The following is a 23,200-nucleotide window of genomic DNA, read 5'->3' as shown; positions in this document are numbered from 1 at the left end:
ATAGAACTTCAATAGGAAGCCCTAGCACACTAGTATTTCTGATTCTATCAACAGAGCCCAAGGAGGAAGAAACCTTGTTTGTTATTTGTTCCTAAAAGCAAAGCATGAGGTAAGCATGCTTGAGATTGAAGTTATTTTATGATTTTCAAGTTTCATGGAAGTTCCCCACTTAATTACCATGACTTTATTACTGAGAGGCAAGACCATGTTTTTAAATCACAAACTAATCTCTCTAGAGACTTTTTAGTAACAACACTGACAACAGCCGCTGTAGGGTTTTTTCTCCACTTCCATTGTCATGATTGACTTTACCAGCAGCAAAATTGTCAGGCTAGAGTACTAAAACGTGTATTTTTTTCAAAATAAGTACTGTTTACTACTCACATAAATTTATTTAATAAGCTTCTATTTTGGAAAATGTATAAAGTTCATTTCTGTGAATTCTACACAGCCATCTCTAACCATGGATTATGAGGACGCTATTTAGTTCACATGCATTATCAAAAGTCAACTAATGCCTCTATGCAAATTTTTGTGCACTAATTTCCTCTATTAGCTGTCTGCAAATGAAACAGCTACAAAACTTTATGAGACTAGTAAGTATCAATAAAGGAGAAGGATGGGGGAAAAATTTTTTACAATTTCTGAGTGCTATATGAATACTCTTCACCTAACGGTTTTTACTGTTAAGGTATTTTCTTTTTTAAATCTTTTTATTAATAATAATATTTTATTTTTTATAAAAGCAGAGATAGGGTCTCGCTATGTTCCCCAGGCTGGTCTTGAACTCCTGGGCTCAAGATCCTCCCACCCCAGCCTCCCAAAGTGCTAGGATTACAGGCATAAGCCATTGTGCTCCACCCTGTTAATGTATTTTCTGAATTGAAATGGATCCCTAAATACCATAAACAATAGATATTTACCTCTATGTTATGCTGAATCACTTACCCTGCAATTTTCCATAGGCAACGAGAGACCCACTAAAGGTGACGCCACCAATGTAAGTGCCGAGGTAAGCCACAATCTTGGTGAGATTTGCTGCTGCATCCGTAGCAAAATGTGGATATTCTATAATGTACTCAGCTATGCAAGTAAGTACAGCTGCCAAACCCACTAAACTGTGAAAAGCAGCAACTAATTGAGGTAAATCAGAAATCTGGATGCGTTTGGCAATTGTCAATCCTGTTATGAAATGAAGGTCAAAAATAAATTGAAACTTGACAAACTTTTGAGGAGTAAACACAACAAAGATCACCCTTAAGGCTATCCATCATTGTCACCAATAAATATTATCTAGTTCCCAGTATGGGCTAAATATTCTCTATGGGGGCTGTACAGAAGGTAAGGACGCTGATTGTATAGAGGCTGAGTATCCCTTATCTGATATGCTTGGAACCAGAAGTGTTTCAGATTTTAATTTTTTTTTGGAACATTTTCATATACATAATAAGATATCTTGGGAATGGTACCCAGGTCTAAACATGAAATTCATTTGTTTCATATACATATAGCCTGAAAGTAATTTTAAACATTTTAAATGATTCTGCGTGTGAAACAAAGTTTGCGTTAAGTATTTATGTGTGGAATTCACCACTTGTAGTGTCATGTTGGCACTCAGAAAGTTTTAGATTTTGAAGCATTTTGAATTTTCAGATTAAAAATGCTCAACTTGCATACCCTTTCAAAACAGCAGTTTTTCTCCACACACCTAAGCACAGCCCAACTCCAATGAACCCAAACACGCAGTATCAATGCACGCCTCTTCCTCTCACAAACTCCCAACCTTCCCCAGGCAACATTTCTTCAGACTACCTAAAGCTCTAATTAAATTCCCTTATATTCTCCCCATTACAACCCAGCCTTGTTCTCTATAGCCAGCACTTGCTCCTGAGTACATTAGAAACACCTGGAACATGAAGACAACCTTGGTTTTCAGGTGGGTAGATGGGAGCAAAGTCCCAAGGTAAAGAAATGCAAAAATCTGGGTAGTAAATAAGCAAGGAGTGGAGATCAGAATATTTGCTAAGATCATGTCTAAAAGTTTTCCTGTCATGAACCTACAGTGCAAACATTTGCCTTCAAGTGCCTTTCTAGAGATTATCAAGAGATGAGTCAAACCTTTTCTGAGGAAGTATAAAAGGAGGCCTAAAGCCAGTGTTGCACTGGGAAACACTTAATAACCAGTTCCAGAAGGAAAACATATATGCACATGCAAATACATGAGGTTTAACTGATATAAAGGTGGCTAGCACACAATTTTCAAATAATAAGATATACAGTGTTCTTTATTGAATTCCATAGGGATAAACTGACTTTCATTGAATGTTTTTATGGATCTTTGCTAAACTCTTATATCTGTAGCCACCTAGTGTTTGCAACTGATGAAGAAGCATACTTCTAACAAAAACATTGTTTGATATTTTATTTACTTTAATAAAATGAAAGTAAAACAACAGAATATATGTAAGAACTTCACTCATTTGTCAACCATGTGAGTGACTTCACTGCTGAATCTGATAATAGTTTTCAAATACTGGAAGATTATTTGCTCAATTATTTGTGCTATTCACAATGTCATAGCTACAGTCAAAGCACATTTAAAGTTTAAGCTGCATCGTTAACATATTCTCCATCACTATCTCAGGTCTGAACAATAAACAAAACAATAAATCAAGCCCACATTTGTAGCACTTGCGTATATAATTCCACACTCCAATACTCCCACCAAGTTAAATTTCAATCTACCAATGTGATATCATTGAATGCAGAACTGGGAGGAAATGTACCACAGTCCACTGATATATAGCATTTCTTCTATACACATACAATGGATATAAGTAACCTCAAGAGCATAGATAATAAAACCTAGCAAATTAATTAGAAAGTTATGAGTTTTTAATATTATTACCTTTGTTTCTAATATGATTTATTTAGTTTTAAGTTTATGTAATTTAATATTCAATAATGGCTATGTTTAACAACCAGCTTTCTAAATTCCTGGAAAAAAAAAAATTCTTTTCAAATAGAGTCTTGCTGTCACCTAGGCTGGAGTGCAGTGGCATGATCACGGCTCACTGCAACCTCCACATCCCGGATTCAAGTGATTCTCATGCCTCAGCCACCCAAGAAGCTGGGATTACAGTTGTATGCCACCATGCCCAGTTAAATTTTTTGTATTATTAGGAGAGATGGTTTCAGCATGTTGGCCAGGCTGGTTTCAAACTCCTGGCCTCAAGTGATCCACCGACATAAGCCTCCCAAAGTGCTGGGATTACAGGTGTGAGCCACCATGTCTGGCCTAAAAATTTCTGAAAATTTAACAATCCAGCACAAAACTAAATAAAACAGTGGTTTTTCTGCTGGCACATGTATTTTTCATTTTTAACAGGCCTATGAAGCTGAATCTTCGGCTGTTATTGATACCCAGCAGAACAAAAGTTAGCCTATATATAGTACATATATAAGGATTCCAATCCCCCATTCCATTATCAACTAACAGGACACAGCCAGTAAAATAAGAATTGGGTACAGGATATTTTGACTCAGTTGATGCACTTACTCAGTGTTTTAAAATGTTTGTATTTGAATGAGAATTACATGAACCGGGATGAAATTTCACCAGAATAATATTAACTAAAGCAACTTCCATGAATGCAATTTAATTATTTCATCAATACGGACCTTAGACAGAAATATATATTGAATATATTGAGAAACTGGAGTTCACAAAAAGGCTGAAGCCCACAAGTGCTTACCAATGGTACCACCCAAAGCCATCGCTCCAGACATCTGAGCTAGTAATTCTGGGCCCGGTTTTAGGACTCCGAGGGTGGCTGCCAGTCCTCCAGCAACCCCAATCATTCCCAATGCATTGCCAAGACGAGCTGTTCCCTGGGTGGAAAGCCCAGCCAAGGCACCAACACAGCACAAACCCGAGCCTAGGTACATGATCTTTTCAAAGGGAAAGGGAGGAGATAGAGAGATTACTAAAACCTTTGGTTTATTAGCTTAGAGAGTTCAATATATTTCCTATCCATTAGGAATATTACAATATTAAATACTTAAATTGTATCTGCAATTACATTGTTTATATAAATTGGTTTCTTCTGGATTTGATATCATGCACAAAAACACATAAAAGTACCTAAATGTAAATGGAGTTATCATTGGATCTAAAAATACTAAATCTGACCAAATGCTGTAAAAGAGTCAACCTCTGATGTAAGTGCCGGGGCTGTGCCATATATTTTACTTGTATTGTAACAGTCTCATGAGATCCACAAAAGGGAAAAATCATTATCCTCATTTTGTAAAAGAGAGAATCAAGGCTTAAAGAAGTTATATATTTTCTCCAAGGCAAATGATTAGTAAATTGGAAATCTGGGATTCAGACTAAGGTCTTTCTGACTCACTGCTCCAACTCTTCTCAAAAAAAAAAACTTTTGTTCATTCAGTAAATACTCCATGTTGGAAACACAGAAGAAACTAAAAGACAGTCATTGAAAAGAAATAGAAAATGCGGAGTTCAGAACAAAGTTGAAGCTCTGTTATATTACAAGTTGGAACTTTCAAAGTCCAGCTGGATTATTTCTGTTTTCTTATACAGCATTAAGTTTAAACTATCCTTTTTTTTAACGAATTGGCATCACATCTCTTGGTAGCAAGAGATGATATGCTGGATTTGTAGAGGAAGAAATAGGAAAATAACTAATAGTACCTAATAAAAATGTTTCCACAGTGTAGCTAGGTACATAATGAAGATACTGATAACCTTCTTAACTCTTTTTTACATGTGGAAAAATGTATTGAAACAAAGACATAAACCCATATTTAAACTCAGTTACCAGAAAAATCTGTCTCTAGAATCCAGGGTCCTGATCCTTAGGGGAAGAGAATGCTCAGTTTGACCAAGATGTTTCTAAGATTATTGTTCTATTTGCTTGAAAGAGTTTTATTTGCTTAATAATTTGAATTAGGGTAACCTAACAATGTTAAATCTAATAGAGAAGAAAATATTGTGGTAAATATAAAAACTTTCGAAGAGCCTCTTACCTGTTCAATGTCATAACCACTGTAGAGGGCAGCTAAATATCCACCCACAAAGGTGCCAGCAGGGAGAAGATACAGGTAGTTGTATTCTGGGGGGTCAGTGGGACGCTTGAACATGTCCAGCATTCTCTGAGTCACCAGGAAGCCACCTTAGCAAAGCAAAAGGAATAAAAAATGTGAAGAGGTACCTCTCTGAACTCACTGAGCAACATGATTTTTTAAAGTGCTATAATTTTTCTATTTTAAGCACATCTTTACCACCTAGGAATAAATATAAGGTAACATTTTGCAATCTCAAAAAAAATTGTTTTTTTGAGATGGAGTTCTCACTCCCAGGCTGGAGTGCAGTGACATGATTTTGGCTCACGGCAATCTCCACCTCCCGGGTTCAAGCTATTCTCCTGCCTTAGCTTCCCGAGTAGCTGGGATTACAAGCTCGTGCCACCATGCTGGGCTAATTTTTGTATTTTAAGTAGAGAAAGGTTTCACCGTGTTGGCCAGGCTGGTCTCGAACTCCTGAACCCCAGGTGATCCATCCACCTCGACCTCTCAAAGTGATGGGATCACAGGTGTAAGCCACCATACCCAGCCAAAATTTAAAGTTAGTCTATTACTCAAGCCAGTTCCATTAAAGAGGTGGGGGAAAAACACTAAATATATCCAGGAAGAAAATTTGCTATCAGAATGCAAAGATATTTCTGTATGACTAAAAGAAAAAGCCATTCAAAAAGCCTGGGAATGTGAAAGATCAAAGATTGTATTTTTTCCAGTAGGTTGTTACTTTTGTAAAACCCTATAATAAATTATAAAAGAAAAAAATACCATATCAACATTTACCAGGCTTCTTGGACACATTAAAGAATTTTTAGCTACAAAATAGCATCAAATGAGTCTCACACATGAGTGATGGGCTAGGCTTTCAGTTTCCAGGAACAAATGCTGGCTGGGATAAGGCAAAAGACTAACATTTTATCTGAAATTATACTCACTTATAGATGTTATGGTGATAGTGCTAACTCAACTTAATTCAAAGCTATGCATTCAATAACTTTCCAGTTAACTTGCAGCAAGACATTGTTTTATTTGTTTTGGAGAACTGGGGCTTGTTCTTTTATCAAGAGTTTCTAAAAATTACAGATGGGCAAAATAACTAATTTTCCTGCACAAAGAGCATTTACGGTCTGAGTGAGACCTTTTTTAAAGGCTCAATTAAATTCTTAAAATAAGAATGTCTATTTTATACTGATTTATATTTGCTTTGCATGTCTCCATTAAAAATAGTACTCTGAGGCCTTTCACTGACACTGTACCTGCAATGTTGACGGAGGATATGAATGTGGCAAGAGCAGCAAGGCCCTGAGAAGTTGTGGAAGGATACAAATGTCCTCCCATCAGTGCCAACCCACCAACTGCAGTCAGCCCTAGAAAGAAAGCATCAACATGGTGAATAATGATAGTGAAACCACCAAATCCAACGTCATAGCTGAAGTACCTCACATACATAGATTCATAGAGGGCAAAGTTCTCAACATCAAAAAACAAGGCAGCTTCCTTATACCCTCATTAAAATGATACAAACAATTTTCCTTATGCAGACTGTTCACAACACGCCTTCACACCATTCTCACTCAAATTACTACTGTGGGCAAAGGGTTAACAAAACTTTTTCTCCTTCTGCATAGGAATTGGACTTTCCTTTAACTTTCTAGCTATGTTCCTCTAACGCAGATAGGAATCCACCAATGTTATAGACAACACTGCTTATGGTTAAAAAGTGACCTGAGTAGGTAACTTGCATCTAAACTGGAAGAAACTCTTCATGAACTGTAAATGCCTGCTGGTGATGCCTAGCTTTGGATTTTCCTGGCTGCAGTACCTATTGGAGTTAGACGTGTTCTCTGCAGAGATCCTGGAGGCTGTGCCTATGGCAATGTCATAAAAGATGACTATTGGCCCTAAGGCTTTCAAGCCACCAGCTCCCATGCTTGTCATTCCCTCATATCTGAACCATTGCTAGGGGACAAAAGAACAGATCCTGGGCTGTTGGGAGGAGGTCTTGACATGTGTGTGATGGAGTATATGTTGTTTGCTGAGAGGCCATGGCAAGGAACACCGAGCCATCCCCAGGCAGGAAACTGCCAGAATAAGCAAGCAGTATGTACTGGTCATGCACTAGTTAAACCAGCTCCCAAAACACAGGATATTTGACCTTGTCCCCATTGCTGATTCACAAAGAGTGTTTTTTAGCTTATTTCTATCTTAGCAGTGAACAGGTACTATCTGCCTGTTTAGCCTATCTTTATTCTATGAAGAAACACTGAGCATCTGCTTATTAAAAATAATCACTTGTTCACAAAGAATAAATATGTGGGTCAGAGTGTGCTCTGGGCTGTCAGCTTGGAAATGCTGGCAGACCCCTGATGATCCCACTTTGATCCCACTTTTGCACTCTGTCTTTGTTTCTGTTACTTAATTCCTTCAGCGCCGCCTGGGTTGGGGTCTCTACGACTAAGCTGGTCTCAGCACTGGGCAGCTGTGTGGACTGCTACATGAACTCTGAAAAGACTGGTACCAAACAGAAATTCCTGATGCCACCTCACTGGAAAGTTGTTTTCTCTCGTCCCATAGCTTCATGGTGAACCTGATGTAACACAGGGCCTATTGTAGCCTTGTTAGGCTGAATATTGAGTTGAATCCAAGGAGAGCCTATAGGATATTACAACTATGATTCTGTAGAACACTGGTTTTCACATTTTATCAGTGGAATCCCTTCCTTAAAAAAAAATCAAACTTGGAAGAAGTAATAGTGGTTCTGCACTGCTTAAAATGAGAGCAGTCCAAAGAGCTGACACACTCCCACGGCCTCTTACTTTGCAGGCCCACATCCCATACCCTCTGGGAGTCTGGGAACCCTTAGATCACCAAAGCATATGCCTCAGATGCCAAGCAAAACAACTTGAAAACACAGACTTTATAAACCTCATTGACAGGCATCCTAGAGCTAAGTAAGCCTATGAAAACCTGAGATGAGGAAGAACAAGAGAGGAACAAACCTGAGATTGCATTCGTCACAGACATCAGTGGTGAGTGGAGAGCAGGGGTCACTCCCCAGACGGTATGATAGCCCACAATGCCAGCCAAGCCAAAAGTGGTCACCATCTGAGAAAAGGCTAGATTGGGAGCCGCAATGCCCAAACCCAGTATTCCCGTGAGACCTACAGAAAGAGGGTAAAGAGTGTGAGCTGACGTCCAGTTATCTCAACAAGATTAAAAGCACACACACAAATATGTGGAATAGTCAATGCTTTTAAATTTCACTCCCTTGCCAGCAGTGAGCAGATTTTTTTAGACATTTGACAATTGAGAAGTGAGGGGATGCGGGAATAGTGTGGACAAAACTCAACTTTCTGACCACGCCCCCCCACCGCAAAAATAAGCTATAAAGACCTAGCGATATTTATGAGTCACCTTAATAACAATTTGCACATTTTCCTCTGCGTGGTTTGTCCTCTTTCCTGTTGTAACTTTCATTGACTATGCCACATGTGTTTATACAAGCATTTTTTTTCCCGATTACAGCCCTATGGAGGACCTATCAAAGTATTTTCTACTTGGGCAAGACAGAACCTTTATAAGACAAGACTTTTATGAGGCCAATTTTATGTCACTCTCAGATTTGGCTGAGGAATAGGGGTTTTAGAAGAGTAGGAAGAATTTCATTCACTCCAGCACCTCCCCAAAACATATGGCTTCTACCCACCCGGGACACAAGTTTTGCAATTGCTCCTGAATCTGGACTGGACTGCTGGCCAGGGCAGTCAGCTCTAGCCTCAACACCAAGTCAGCAAACAGGATTTTACAAAGAAAAGGAAAAAAAAATACAAATTAAGTTAAGAATGTGCCAAATACAAACAGCTCTAAACATACATCTTTAATTATCGCCTTCCTTAATAGCAAACATGTGGACAGTTGTTCTGCAACAAAAGAAAGGGTTACCTCATGGTCAGTAAAAAGAAAATGACAGTGGGTGACCAGGGAGCTAGAAGTTAACTTTCCTGAAGAAGAAAACTTTTTCCTTGGTATGAACTATTACTTTGGAAGTGGCACCACTGGAATATCTAGAGAATGATATTAATTTTATGTTAAATCATTCAATATGACTGTAGTTTTAATTTATATTTTCCTACCCACATATCATATATCCAAGGTTCCAATGCATAGCCCATTAACCATGTGGTAAGAGAGTCAGATACAACACTGTTTTGCCTTCCAGGTAAAAATTAGAGAAGTGGTAGAGGGTTGTGAATAAGAATATGTTGTCTTCAGTCAGTCTGTCTGGTTTGAATCCTGGTTCCACTGCTCCCTAGCTATGTCTTCTCAGGCAAGTTACTTAACCCCTCTGTGCTTCAGTGTCTTCGTATGTAAAATTATCAACCCTCTCTGTCTTAATCTGGAAAAGAAAATCATAATACACCCACTTCGCTGAATTTTTGTAAAAAATAAATGAGCTAAGGCGTGTGAAGTATTTACCACAATGCCTAGGATTCACTAAATGCTAGCTTTTATTAAGGCCGTATTAGCCAAGAAGCACTATCTTATCACAATCCACAATCCTTTGTGTTAGGCATCTATGATAGAAATTGTATCATACATCTGAAGGTTTTCTTATCAACTATTTAATGAACTGATGTCTTTTCTATAATATATTTAGTAATGTATGTCAGATTATATTTCTATAGTCTGTATAATAGAGGAAGAGAAAGGCTGACAAAAGAAAGAAGAGAAAGCAAATCATATTCTTTGAAGAATGCTGTTCAAATACATTCCTAATACATATTTTAAAAATGCTTATTTTTAATATAAAAGAGGATGTTTAAGGTAAGGAAAAACACATATAAGGTTATCCTTTTATTCACTGGAATATGCTACTGTCATATATATTAAGAGGCAATATGCCCTGATTCAAGAAATACAAGAGAAATCTAGAAAAATAAATCATTATATGTGCCTCACTACATTTCCTGATGAATCTGAAAGAGAAATGGAAATTTACAATCCTACTCATAATACGCTCCATGTACAACACAATAACCTCATTTCTTTTCTTTTTTTTTTAACAAATGAGTGCAAGTAGGGACACTGCTTCAGCTACTCACAGTATTCACAACTAGAGGCTTTTTCAGTCATTTTGCTGAGGCTTGCTCTTTATTCAAGGAGAGTTACATGTTTAGCTTTAAAACATCTGGCCTCACATGGGAATTTAGAGAATGCTGAGTCTACAAGAATTCTATGTGCCTGATGCTGGTCCTTAGTTCTTTATAGTTTGTATTTGTTTTGTTTTTGTTTTGGCTCTGAATAGATCTAAACATTTTTAATTCATTCTTTGAGACAGAAACCAATTTAAAATCAAATATCCATATTTCAGCCTCTAACAATGAATAGTCGGGATGAATATTAATCACCACTTTACAATAAATTATTTAATGTTTTCATGAAGATGAATTTAAAAACAAAGAACTTATGTCAAATTGTAAAGAAAGAGATCTAAATGAAAATACTGAATTCTTTTACAAGTTGGTAACTTAAAATGTTAGTCAAATGTTCATGGGCAATAGCCTATATTGTAGTATATATTCTTTAAGGCAAACATTTGGTTCCCTAGTCTTACCCATGTGTAGATAATCGCAGCTGATATTTTACAAAGAATAGAAAAAACATAATTAAACTTATATGCATTTAACACCAGCAAAATATGGCATACATCACTTCTCAATATATTTGATGTAGATAAAATAATCCCAGCACTCTGGAGGCCAAGGCAGGAGGATCACTTGAGCTCAGGAGTTCAAGAACAGCCTAGGCAACATGGTGAAGCTCCATCTCTACAAAAAAAAAAAAAAAATTACAAAAATTAGCTGGGCATGGTGGCATGCACCTGTAGTCCCAGCTACTCAGGAGGCTGAAGTGGGAAACTTCCTTCCTCAACCCCAGGACGTTGAGGCTATGGTGAGCCATATTCACACCACTGCACTGCTACCTGAACAATGAAGAAAGACTCTATCTCAAAAATACATATACATAATTGGTATGTTTTTAACATATATAACTGACTGTATTTAAAATGTTTTCTATAAAAGGAAAAATGTTTATTGCCTGCATATTATTTCGTGCTTTCATTCCAGTATTTAGCACAGTGCATACATGTACATAATAGGTATATTTTTAACATATATAAAAGACTGTATTTAAAATGTTTTCTATAAAAGGAAAAATGTTTATTGCCTGCATATCATTTCATGCTTTCATTCCAGTATTTAGCACAGTGCCTCTATTTATTGAGCCCAGAAAATAATCTCTAATTCTGTAGAGGTGAGACAAGTAACATGCTGCTGAAAAATCAAGTCTATCAGGTCCAATTACTAATGGAATCCAAAAAAGACAACAGCATTTCATTTACTAATTTTGACAATTAATATATTACTTGCAAAATCAAACAATCAGGACTAAACCCTGGTTAAATAGTATCCTCACCTGCTGTATACGCAGAAGCCGATGTCATTGTCTTTCTGAAGGGTGTAATGGTAGCTGCTTTTTCAGCTTCCAGCTCAGCCACTGTCTTCTGTTTTACTGGAGTACCCTGAGGAATATTTTTCGGTGTCGGAGCTGGGAAAATCGCTTTACCATCCTAATAGATATTAGAAAATAGTACGTATTAAAAAGCCAATCCAGCATTTTAAAATTGCTTAAAATAGGTTACTATTTTTTGAAACCCTGTTCTTTTAAATATAATTTTATATAAATTCATATCATTTGTAACATCATTTTACATAAATATGTCACGTGTATATAAATACTAATATCCGTGTTACACATACATACATAAATATGTAATTTGTATGTGTATAGGACATATACGCAAGAATGCAAATCAAACCCTTAAAAGCAGATAAGTGGGGGAAATATTTAATTTTTACTTTATTCAGTTTGTTTGTTCATTCTCCATTTTTCAAAAGCAGTATACAGTTTTGGTAAGTCATGTACTTTTAAGTCTTCAAAATATTTTTCTTTAAATAATTCTGCATTTCAAACCATTTTCAAATATGTTTTATGCCAGCATAAACCTGGCATACCAATACCTTATTAAAATATGTCTCAATTCTAAAATAGGATTCTCCCATAAACAAAATCCTAAAACAAATTTACATTAAAAGCACAGGAAGAAATAGATCTCTTTACTTACCTTCATCACTACAGTTCCTCTAATGACATGACCCATCGTACCAAAGTCAAAGTCATCTTTCACATCAAAATAAAAATTATCTTTGTCCGGGCTGATGGCCTTCAGGAGTTTGGTGATGTTGTTGGAATATAGGGTGCTAGCCTGTGTGGCCATTCGGCTGGGCAGGTCTGTGTAGCCTATGTGAGTAATTCCCTAAATGAACAAAATTATAGTCAAAAAGGTCTATCCACCCTATGTTCACATTCATTCTAGGACAATTCTCATTCATATTCAATGCTAAGTTTTCAAATTATATATCTTTATAACTATACAGATATGCCCATAAACATAAATACATATTTCAAAAGGAGCGTTAAATATGTCTATTTTTAATTTTAAAATTTCAGGCCTCGATGGCTCTAAATATTTAAAGAAATAAACACTCCCTCATAAATCACTGAAGACATGAGAAGTGAACGCAGATAGAAAATGCATTTTGCTGTACCTTATGAATATAGAGTTCTCCTGGCCTTGTGGTTTCAAAGTTTCCACCAGCCTCAGCAGCTAAATCCACAACAACTGAACCTTCCTTCATTGACTCAATCATTTCTTTATTAAATAAAACTGGAGCTTTTTTACCTAATAAAATAAAATAAAACAGCACAAGTTATATTATCACTTTCTAAAGCCTTAAAGTCTAATTATTACAGTAGTCTCTGGGCATCCAGGAATTTAACATCTGAAATTTTAACTCTCTCTTGGAAAGATCATAGCATGAATGAGACTGGGCATTCTCCTAAGGAAAAAACTATGACAAGCGTGAGCTGCAAAGGCAGTGTGCAGGAGGGAGCTATGTGGCTGGCAAGCAGGCCCTGCCATCTGCTCAGCATGAGAATCTCAGCACTGCTCTCTCTACCTGGTTTATGCACCACAGCATTCATAAAAAGTTAAACAGTTTGAGTGTTTTTTTTAAAAAAATCATAATAATAAACCACCGTGGAAACTATATCCACCCAACTGAACAATTCATAAAGGTCACCAATGTCAAGGGTACAGTTAATACTAATTTATGAATTACAAAATAGAATCTTGCCAATTATCTTAACATATGTCACCAGATTTTCTGACACATCATATTAACCTACTGTAATTTAACACAGAAAACTTTGAGGAGAGACGGGAAAATGCCAAGAGAGCAAAACAGTGGAAACCTACAACTCCGAAAGATTTAGGAGTCCCTCAGACACTTATTCCCACTCAACAACTATATACTGGTGTCTATAGTGAGTCAAGCCCTAGCTATGCCTGGTTCTAGGAACACAGTGGTAGATAAACAGAAAAAGTACCTGTTCTCATGGTGTGCATTCTCCTCACTTAATAGTTGACATTTTTAATTCACAGTGTGTTTTTAAAAAGTTCACTAATTCTTACATAGAAGATGAAACCCCAGACCTTAGGACTTTTCAAGCTAATATACATCAATACGTTCAACAGGGGCTCATACTGTCAGCATGCTACCATGTTCACATTTCATAAAACAATGGAAATACCTAAATCAAAAGATAAACTTGTGAGATTAGTAGTATTAAAGTAGAGCACGGCCAGGTGCAGTGGCTCATGCCTATAATCCCAACAATTTGAGGGGCTGAGATAGGGAGGATCACTTGAGCACAGGAGTTCCAAACCAGCTAGGGCCACATAGCAAGACCCCATCTCTACAAAAAAAAAAAAAAACTTAGCTGGACGTGGTAGCACATGCCTATAATCCTAACCACCCAGGAGGCTGAGACAGGAGGATCACTAGAGCCCCAGAGCTCAAGGATGCAGTGAACTATTCTCATGCCACTGCACTCCAGCCTGGACAACAGAGTGAGACTCCATCTCTTAAAAAAAAATTTTTTTATAAAAAGAAACCAGAGTATTAATAGCCTGATAAGCTCGTCTTTTGAAAGCTTTTAATTCTGTGTTCACAGAATTTTAGTAAAAATACTGCCAATATTATAAACGAAAATTGATCAAAAATAAAATGTACCTTATACTAAAATGTTTTTCAATCCACTTGACTAGAATACATATGATTCAAAAAGGAAAGATAACCTTTGTAGTACATGTGGAAATAAAAGGTTGTGAAGATATGAGTGAAGTGCTTATGTAGCACTTCCTTATTTCTGCTATAAACTTTATAGTTTCGAGATAAAATCCAAATCCTATGGCTCCTGGGACTGAATGCCTCTCACCCTGGGTTAAGTGCTTTCTCTAACATGCCCTCTCGAAACTGCACCAATGGACCTTCTATTCCAGCCACACTGGCCTCGCTTGCCACATGATTTGTTAGATCTCTTGTTCTTTCTTTTGAGTTTCCAATAAAGAGCATCAAAAGACATTTTCCCCAGAGACAATACTTGAAGTGCTGGTAGTTTCACTACTTCTCAAAATTCTCTGAAAGTATTCCTTTCCTCTACCCTCCCTACTGTAATCTAACAAAGGCACCTTGAATACTTAACTAAACTTTACTCAACCATGAGAATTTGAGGAAGCAAACCACATTCATCTGAGGACTCTTCCCAAAAAAAAAGGTCATGTTGCTCGGCTCTCCATTGATTTAAAGCTATGGATCATATGGCTGCCTCCACATAAAGAGGCACATTTAAAGGGCAATCTGTACTTTCCAGGTATTTGCTGTCATCACCATCCCCACTCTGCGGTCCAGAGCCTCGTCTCCATTTACCAGCTTCTTGTTAACCACAGGTTTTCCTCCCACCTTATTTGCACCCAACTTTGGCCAATGACTGCACACATGTTATCTGGCATCTAACTTATTTCTCCTGCCCTAGATATGTGGGATTCCTTCTTTCTCCTGAGACATCCATAGCTAAGAATGAGTCCCTGAACTATATGCTACCACTTTGCCAGACATCAAGTGGCCAAAACGATTTTTAGGCTCCCTGGAAACATCAAAATATACAACCCATTTGTCTCCTCTCATTTTACACATTCAGCCTCCACAACACAACTGTGCAGTAGCTAACACAACTTTGAAAAACAGACATACAGGTTTGCATTTTAACAGAGATTAGTTGGGTGTTTTGTCCCCATTATTGCTCAGAAATTCAATCACTTTTAAAACAATAGCATATTCTTTCACATAGGTTAATTTATTTGGTATACAGACTAAAGGATATCACTATAACAAATTTAAAATTTTACTTAAGTCGCACAAAAATATTTAAAGACATGGAATTATTATGAGTAAAATGCACATAACAAAATAGTATGTAAGTTTAGATATATATTTATATACATGAGTGTTTCTCAGTTATATATACATAGATTAATATTATATAATATAGTACATTACATATACTATACAGTTTGTAGTAAATTCTGTATCATATAACATTTAACAAAACCAGGGTATATTTGAATGATGAGACTATTTTTTTCTCTGTGCTTTCCCTTATCTCCCAAATGTTTTATTTTTAAAATTAAAAAAATTTAATAAGGGCTACAGGGAATACAATGATGAATGTAACAGTGCAGCTGCCTTCAAGCACTCACATGTGGATTAATTTTTTGAAAATTCTGGAAAGTGCAGAAATAGAAATTAAAAACAGAAGGGAAAGAAATAAAGCCAAAAAAGAAGCAGAGTAGTAAATAAAAGCTCCAGATGAGCAAAACCTCAAATGAATAGGTCCAGAGAGAGAAAGACTGAGAAGACAATTTCAAAATACTACATTGCCCTGATAGCCTAATATAATAAAATTTAATGCATAATAAATACAGCATTACACAATGAAGAACAAAAGTCATAAGATGATTAGTTAGGTATTTGGGTAAAAAATATCTACCCAAACCTAATACTATACGTTAAACTCTAGAAAGATAAGAATTAATTGTAAAAGGAGAGAATTAATCCATAAAGTGAAAGAAAAGAGGAAAAAGGAAACCCTGGTGAATATCTCTCCAGTCTGTGGATAAAAAAAAGCACTTCCTAAGCTTAAAGCAATGAAGAAAATTACAAAAGAAAACATCAATAGATTTAAATATGAAAAACGTATATATTACAATTCTCAAAAAACAGACACAAATTGATGAAAAGCTCACAGAAATTCAAACAAAAACAAAATACCATAATCCTATAGATAAGTGAACAATAAATACAAATGGAAAATTCAACAAAAACCAGTAAAAACAAACAAAAAATGTTAACTGTTAGGATGACATGGAGAGATCACAGGTGATCTTTATTTTCTACTTTGTACTTTACAGCATCTCTAATAAAAGCCACATATCATTTTTATTTTAAAAATAAAATAAAATACTCCTGGATAATCACAACCAGTTTCTCCTTTAAGTCAAGGAGAAGTAGCGGTTTAAGAGTTGGTAGTAGGAACACTAGAAAAACCTAGAAATACTCCACCCTACTAACTTGCTAATTGAAAAGCCTGACTCAAAGTCTTCTGCCCTCCCTTCTACAACAAATGAAGCTATGCAGTTAGGACAGTCTTTAAGGAGTGTACCAAAACACTAAGAAAGGGAGACACAGGTATAACTAAACATGGAATACAAACAGGAAGATGTGTCCAGATTTTTTAGATACATAACATGGAAATGAATATATCCAATGTGTACTGCAAATCCTTCAAATAAACAGAGATGCCCTCTACACCCCAGAGACAACTTGTTGAAAGACCTAGATATAAAAGACAAAATAAACACATCATTCTGACAAAGACTTAGAGAAAATAATAATGAGCACATCAGGTGTTTTGGGACATAACTGCAAAAGAGGAAAATTAATAAAAGAAGGCAGATGAGAGGTATTTTTTAAGGCCCAATTGGGCTTTTCCCCTTTTTGAAGTTTATTTCTATTAATTTTATCATTTATCTGCAAAAGATACACAAAAAGATCATTATATTTCCTAAAACCAGCCCCCTTAAAAAAATCAATCACCATGACAGAATAAAAGTAACGAGGAGAAAAAATTTTAAGAAATATTTTCTGACACAATACCAACAGTGGGTGAAGGATTTGGCATGATATCCAACTTTGTGAAATATTTCTTGCTCCCTTCTGGTTCATGGACATTGAGTTCCCCTGGAAGGGTTACTCAGTTTCCTCTCAGTGGGCGTTATTTCCACACTTTTGCCAAGACAATTGTAGGACGTCAAGCTCTCACAGTCATCATTCAAATATTCATTCATTCATTGATGTAACTAATACTTGCTTAGTGTCTCCCATGTGGAGGGTGGATGAAGAGAGAAAAATGTTACTTAGAGCTCTAGGGTCTGATATTTTACAACGGAAAGAGGCTGCATTGAAAGGTTGGTCAACAATTTCATTACTAAAAGAGTTGGGTATTTAAAGCACTCATGTACAAATTTGAATTATAGTTTCCCGATTGGTTGGCAGTTATCTGGAGTGAGTAAGGGTACCACAGATTAGTGTAAGGCATCCTTGAATCTCCATGTGCACTATGAATTGACTGTAGACTGAAAAAAAAATGCCTCATGCATGTGTACTGTTTCTTGATATATGCACATATGTCTGTGATTCACGTAAATTCATTTTTAAATGTTACTGGATTCATAGTATCTTTTGCTAACCACGTATTTTCTCAATAAATGAATACTAAGATGCAGTTTTAAAAGTATTAAAATGAGAAGCTGCTAGCAAAACTAACTTCTGCTTTGTTTTTTGTTTTTCCTCGTATGTGACTTGAGAAAAGATTACTAATTTCTAAAAATAGCTTTAACAACTCATTGCTATGTAGCAAAACAATATATCATTGGCTTCTTTACAGCACTAAATTCAAAAAGAGTCATACAGCTTAAACTAAATACCAAAGGCTAAAGATTTACCAGAAAATTTTGTAATGTATCTTTTTGAATGAATCACACCTAACATGATCATCTGAAATCAATAAATTCTTAGATCCTATCTTAATGGGAAAAGAACCAAGCCCTCACAGACACTTTAATCACACCAAAAAGAAAAAAATAAATTAATTAATTAAGAAGAAACCACAAAAAATATTAAAAACAACAAGACATGAAGATGAAATGGGTTTACCACAAAATTGTATAATGATTCCAAGGAGCATTCAGCATTATTTACTGAAATTATTCAACCGCATGTAATCAGATGAGGAAATTCCTAACTTCCTGGCCTGTAAGGCATCAAACTAGAGGGTCTAAGAAATAAAACAAAACTTTCTGTTTTAACAAGAACATGAGATACTTAACTCCACAATAACAAACAAACAAATAATATGAACTATAGAACTATTTATCCAAACCAAAATAGATTTCTCATGAGCAAGTACTAGGAAGATAAGGACAGTTTTTAATGTAATATAGTCTCTATATTGACTAAATGTAAAATAGAGCAGGTAAAGAAAGATACCTTGAACTCTAGCGTTTACACAGTAAGAAGCTTCATTATAACAACATAATGTTGCAGAGTATTGTTAGTATCTACTCAGTATCTATTTCCTCCTTTTGTCACTATACTGATTTCCATTTATCCACCCAGTCCACAAGTTTCAGGAGACATGACCTCAGAAACCACTTGTATTAGTCTGATCTGATGCTGCTATAAAGAACAGCCCAAGACTGAGTAATTTATAAATGAAAGGGGTTTAATTGACTCACAGTTCCACAAGGCTTGGGAAGCTTCAGGAAACTTACAATCATGGCAGAAAGGGAAGCAAATACGTCCTTATTCACATGGTGGAAGGAGAGAGAAATGAGTGCCCCTTGAAGGGGGAAGCCCCTTATAAAACCTTCAGATCTGATGAGAACTAGCTCACTATCACAAGAACAAGATGGGGGAAACGGTCCCCATGATTCAATTATCCCCACCTGGTCCTTCTCATGATATTGGGGATTACGGAAACTACAATTCAAGATGAGATTTGGGTGGGGGTACAGCCAAATCATATCACTGCTCCAGAGGCAGGCCTGGAAGACCTAAGGGCAATCTTATCATCTTATTAGTGACTGGTTCAGAAATCCAGGTGGAAGCCAAGGTGCATCTCATTGCCCTCCCCAGAAGGATTGGTTCAGAAATGGTCATAAACCAATCAAGGTTAATAAAAATGAGGAAAAATTTGCTAAAAATTTCTGAGAAAGAAGTTTCCTTGCTCTTCAAGAGGGAGCCATCAGCACTGGCCTGCCTTGTCCTCTAGATAATGTGTTGTACACACTGGAGCCTGAAATCGTTGCTGGCTTCTGAGGATGAAGCCAACTCAGAGAGGAGAGCAAAGCAGAGAATAAGAAGGAGCACAGTCAGGGTGTCCCAGCCCACACCTATTCACAGCTATAACTGGACTTTGTTCTGTTAACAGAACCCAAGAAATCACCTACCTTAGGGCAGGTTGTATTAGAATTTCTGTTTCTGGCAGCTAAAGGCATCCTAACAGATCCATACCAAAAGCTCTTTTAACATTTCAAAATCACCGATGGGGTTAAAATACTGTCTTAAGCTTTTAAAATGTTACAGACAAGGACAAAAGGGTTTTCATACATATATTATGCATATGAGAATAAGAGATAATTGATTATGTAAAAGATAGAATGTGGCAAGAAAGTGCTGCACATCTAATTTACTGATCCATTATCCAACGAGTCTCTGATTTAGCTGGCTCCATAGTACACAGGGCAACCCCTCCACTCTATTTATCACAGATATGAAAAAATTCATGTGGATAAAAATTTCTACCTTGTAGAGTTGTTTTGAAGAATACATGAAGAAAAAACCCAGTGTCGGGCTGGGCATAGAGAACATTACTGTAATTTTTTCTTCCATTGGTGATGCCTTGTCTTCTGGATGGTACTCAGGACTACAAATCTTATTGACTTTTGCAATAAAAGTCCAGACAGTCTCATGAACCTAAAGAGATTCTGGCCCAAGCTTAAATAGTCAAGCAGAGTACTTTATATGTGAGCTTTATCCCTAGAACTACAGGAAAACTTTGTCTGCATAATTATTTGTATAAGGAACCAGACAGAAAGTCAGGCTGGCAAATAGTTGGCTTTTACAAACTGGATGCCTAGAGATATTTCTAAATGTAATACTTAGGAAATATGATTAGTCAACAGCATCTTTTAGCAGATTAGAGAAATCCCTGAAGATCTATTTAAAGAAAAAACCTAAAAACAAGCTTTTATGTCATAATTAAAGAGCATATTTATAAAAATTTTGAAAAGATTGACTTAATAATTTACATCTCATAGCTACAAAATTCTGTATAAATAAAAAGCAAAATTAGTCAAGATTCTACCATGATTTCATAGGCTACACTTCTCCAAATTTAAATGGTAGCACAAATAAGGCAATATATAATATCCTCATAGAAACTATAGCATTCTTTGAATTCTCTCCAAGATAGGTATAGATGTACATTAGCTACCAAAATCATTTAAAAAAATGAAGCAATAAAATAGTATTACACATTCCGATTTTGTTATTTTGTTAATGCAGAAGAGTTTAAAAGTGTTTTAAAAAAAAATAGAAATAGTGCTGTTTATTTTCTTTCTCATGTTTTTCAACTTAGATCAGAATGAGGTTAACTGGGAAAAGAGCCTTAATAAAATGCATATCTTCAGAAAATTCAGATAAAAAACAATTAAGTCATGTTTCTCCCCAGGGAAACCCATGCCACATTGTCATCTAATAAATATTCATTATGTAACTTCATGGATAGATTCATGAGGGACCATCTTCAATGTTCCACATAATCCTTGAGACTGTCTGGACTTTTATTGCAAAAGTCAATAAGATTTGTAGTCCTGAGTACCATCCAGAAGACAAGGCATCACCAATGGAAGAAAAAGTTACAGTAATGTTCTCTATGCCCAGCCCGACACTGGGTTTTTTCTTCATGTATTCTTCAAAACAACTGTACAAGGTAGAAATTTTTATCCACAGTGCAGAGATAAGGAATCTGATGTTCAGAGAAACAAATCAGCTGTTAAACAGTAGAAGCAGAATTTGAATCTACTCTGTCTGGCTCTAAATCTATGACGCTTCCTCTGATTTCCAACGAACAGATTAAACATTCACTAAAATTACAAATCAGGAAAGAGAAAAGAGGCTGTTAGCTGTGCACAAAAATCTGTATTTGTTATGGGCTGAATTGTGTCCACTGCAAAATTCCTATGTTGAAGCCCTAACCCCCACTACCTCAGAATACGGCTGTACTTGGAGACAGGGCCTTTAAAGAGGTGATTAAGTTAAAATGAGCCTATTAGGATGGGCCCTAGGCCAATCTAACTGGTGTCCTTAAAAGAAGAAAAAATTGAAGCATTAAAAAAAGAAACCAGGAATGTACACACACAGAGGAAAAACCATGTGAGGACACAGCAAGAGGGCAGCCATCCACAAGCCAAGCAGAGAGCTCAGAAAAACTAAACCCACTGACACACTGACCTTAAACTTCTATCCTCCAGAACTGTGGGAAAACAAATTTCTGTTGGTTAAGGCACTAGGTCTGTGATATTTTGTTATGGAAGCCCTAGCACACTAATACTATGTTCTCTTATTCCTGGACACAGAGCTAGACAATTCTCAGCTTCCTTCATAGTTAGGTTTGGCCACGTGACTAAGTCTTAGCAAAAGAATGCAAAGCAGGAGTGATGTGTGCCACTTCCTGGCCTTTCATCCACACTCCTCCATCCCCCTTTCTCCCTAGCTGGCTGAAATAGAGAGAATGCCAGAGCAACCTTCATAGCCTAATAATGATGATGGCAATGCTGTCATAACCTGAATCCCCAGATGATCATATGAAAAAGAGATGCCCACCAATGTGTGAACCTACTATTACTAAGCAAGATGTAAATTTCTGTAACATCAAAGCCATTATACATTGTTGGATTAATCTGTTACAGCAAAAATCATAGATTCAGGGCTAGACCACCCAAACTAATACTGAACAGGGATAATGGAAGGAAAGAGATATGGAAATGTGTATGGTAGGGAAGTACTAGTACATTAGCAGTAATGCTATTTGTGCTGCTTTGCCAGAAAGAGCCTCAGCCTCCCAGTCCTTTACAACCCAGGGAAAGCCAGGAAGGACAACATAATGCATACCAACATTGCAACATACTTCTGGAGAAATAACAAACCAAACCAAAGTATAACTATGTCATAAATTTTCCTAACAGAACATTTGTTAAATTTGGCCCTATCATTCACAAAGTAGGCTCAAATACACCCTAAGAAATCAAGACTGATAAATGACAACAGAAAACGTCACAGTTTTGGCATCCTCCACTTGATGACAAGATGCTCTGTCTTCATTGAAAGCTATGAAGAGGTGTATAGACAGCCTGTGGTTACCAACCCTTGATGTCACAACACTTAAGTTTCTCTCTGTTCTTCAAAATGTCTTCAATATTCTCAAAACAAATGAAACTTTGTAGAACAATATTACAAAAGTCTATATAATCACAAAATACATTGAAGGGAGGGAATTACAGAACATGAATCAGATAACAAAAAAAAAGTAATGTAATTCCAAAAGAGTTGGGAATCACTGATCTAGTAGACAGTTTTGTTCTTTAAGATCATAATGCATACAGAATAAGAGAAAGAATAATAAATCCTTACTTTTGGGGAAAACTTCAGATAGTCATCAAAACAGTATTTTCTTTGTGGAATCACACAACTGGAGAGTATCAATTATTCCCTTGCCTGAACACATAAGTTTGAAAAATTACCATGGAAAGTCATTCTTTTGCACTATATTTCCACTCCATATGAAAGATAAATTCAACAAGACAAATGGAGAACAAATGTTGATATTCCAGGAGACTGCAACATCTCAGATTCCATATATGTCAGGACCTTGTATATTAGAGGAAAACACCTCCCACCCAATTCTCCAGAGACGTGAAAAATCACCACAAAAGTCCACACCCTTTAAGGGA

The 23,200-nt window shown here is 36.4% G+C and overlaps 1 protein-coding gene across 8 annotated transcripts in view; it reads right to left on the bottom strand.

Moving 5' to 3' along the window:
• NNT (nicotinamide nucleotide transhydrogenase) overlaps positions 1–23,200 on the bottom strand; it is a 96,099-nt gene that overhangs the window by 33,667 nt on the left and 39,232 nt on the right. For all 8 annotated transcript variants that reach the window (XM_012449548.3, XM_012449547.3, XM_012449549.3 and 5 more), the window contains 8 exons: positions 12,774–12,907; positions 12,290–12,481; positions 11,581–11,734; positions 8,103–8,264; positions 6,360–6,470; positions 5,053–5,198; positions 3,756–3,951; positions 949–1,182 (listed from right to left, as the gene is read on the bottom strand). In XM_012449548.3, coding sequence (XP_012304971.1) covers positions 949–1,182; positions 3,756–3,951; positions 5,053–5,198; positions 6,360–6,470; positions 8,103–8,264; positions 11,581–11,734; positions 12,290–12,481; positions 12,774–12,907 — 1,329 coding nt within the window. The remainder of the gene's footprint in view (positions 1–948; positions 1,183–3,755; positions 3,952–5,052; positions 5,199–6,359; positions 6,471–8,102; positions 8,265–11,580; positions 11,735–12,289; positions 12,482–12,773; positions 12,908–23,200) is intronic.

The sequence above is a fragment of the Aotus nancymaae genome, unplaced genomic scaffold (assembly GCF_030222135.1).
Source record: "Aotus nancymaae isolate 86718 unplaced genomic scaffold, 86718_ANA_hifiasm-v0.15.2.pri h1tg000014l, whole genome shotgun sequence".
Taxonomy (NCBI): domain Eukaryota; kingdom Metazoa; phylum Chordata; class Mammalia; order Primates; family Aotidae; genus Aotus; species Aotus nancymaae.
This window is presented reverse-complemented; position numbering and strand designations above follow the sequence as displayed.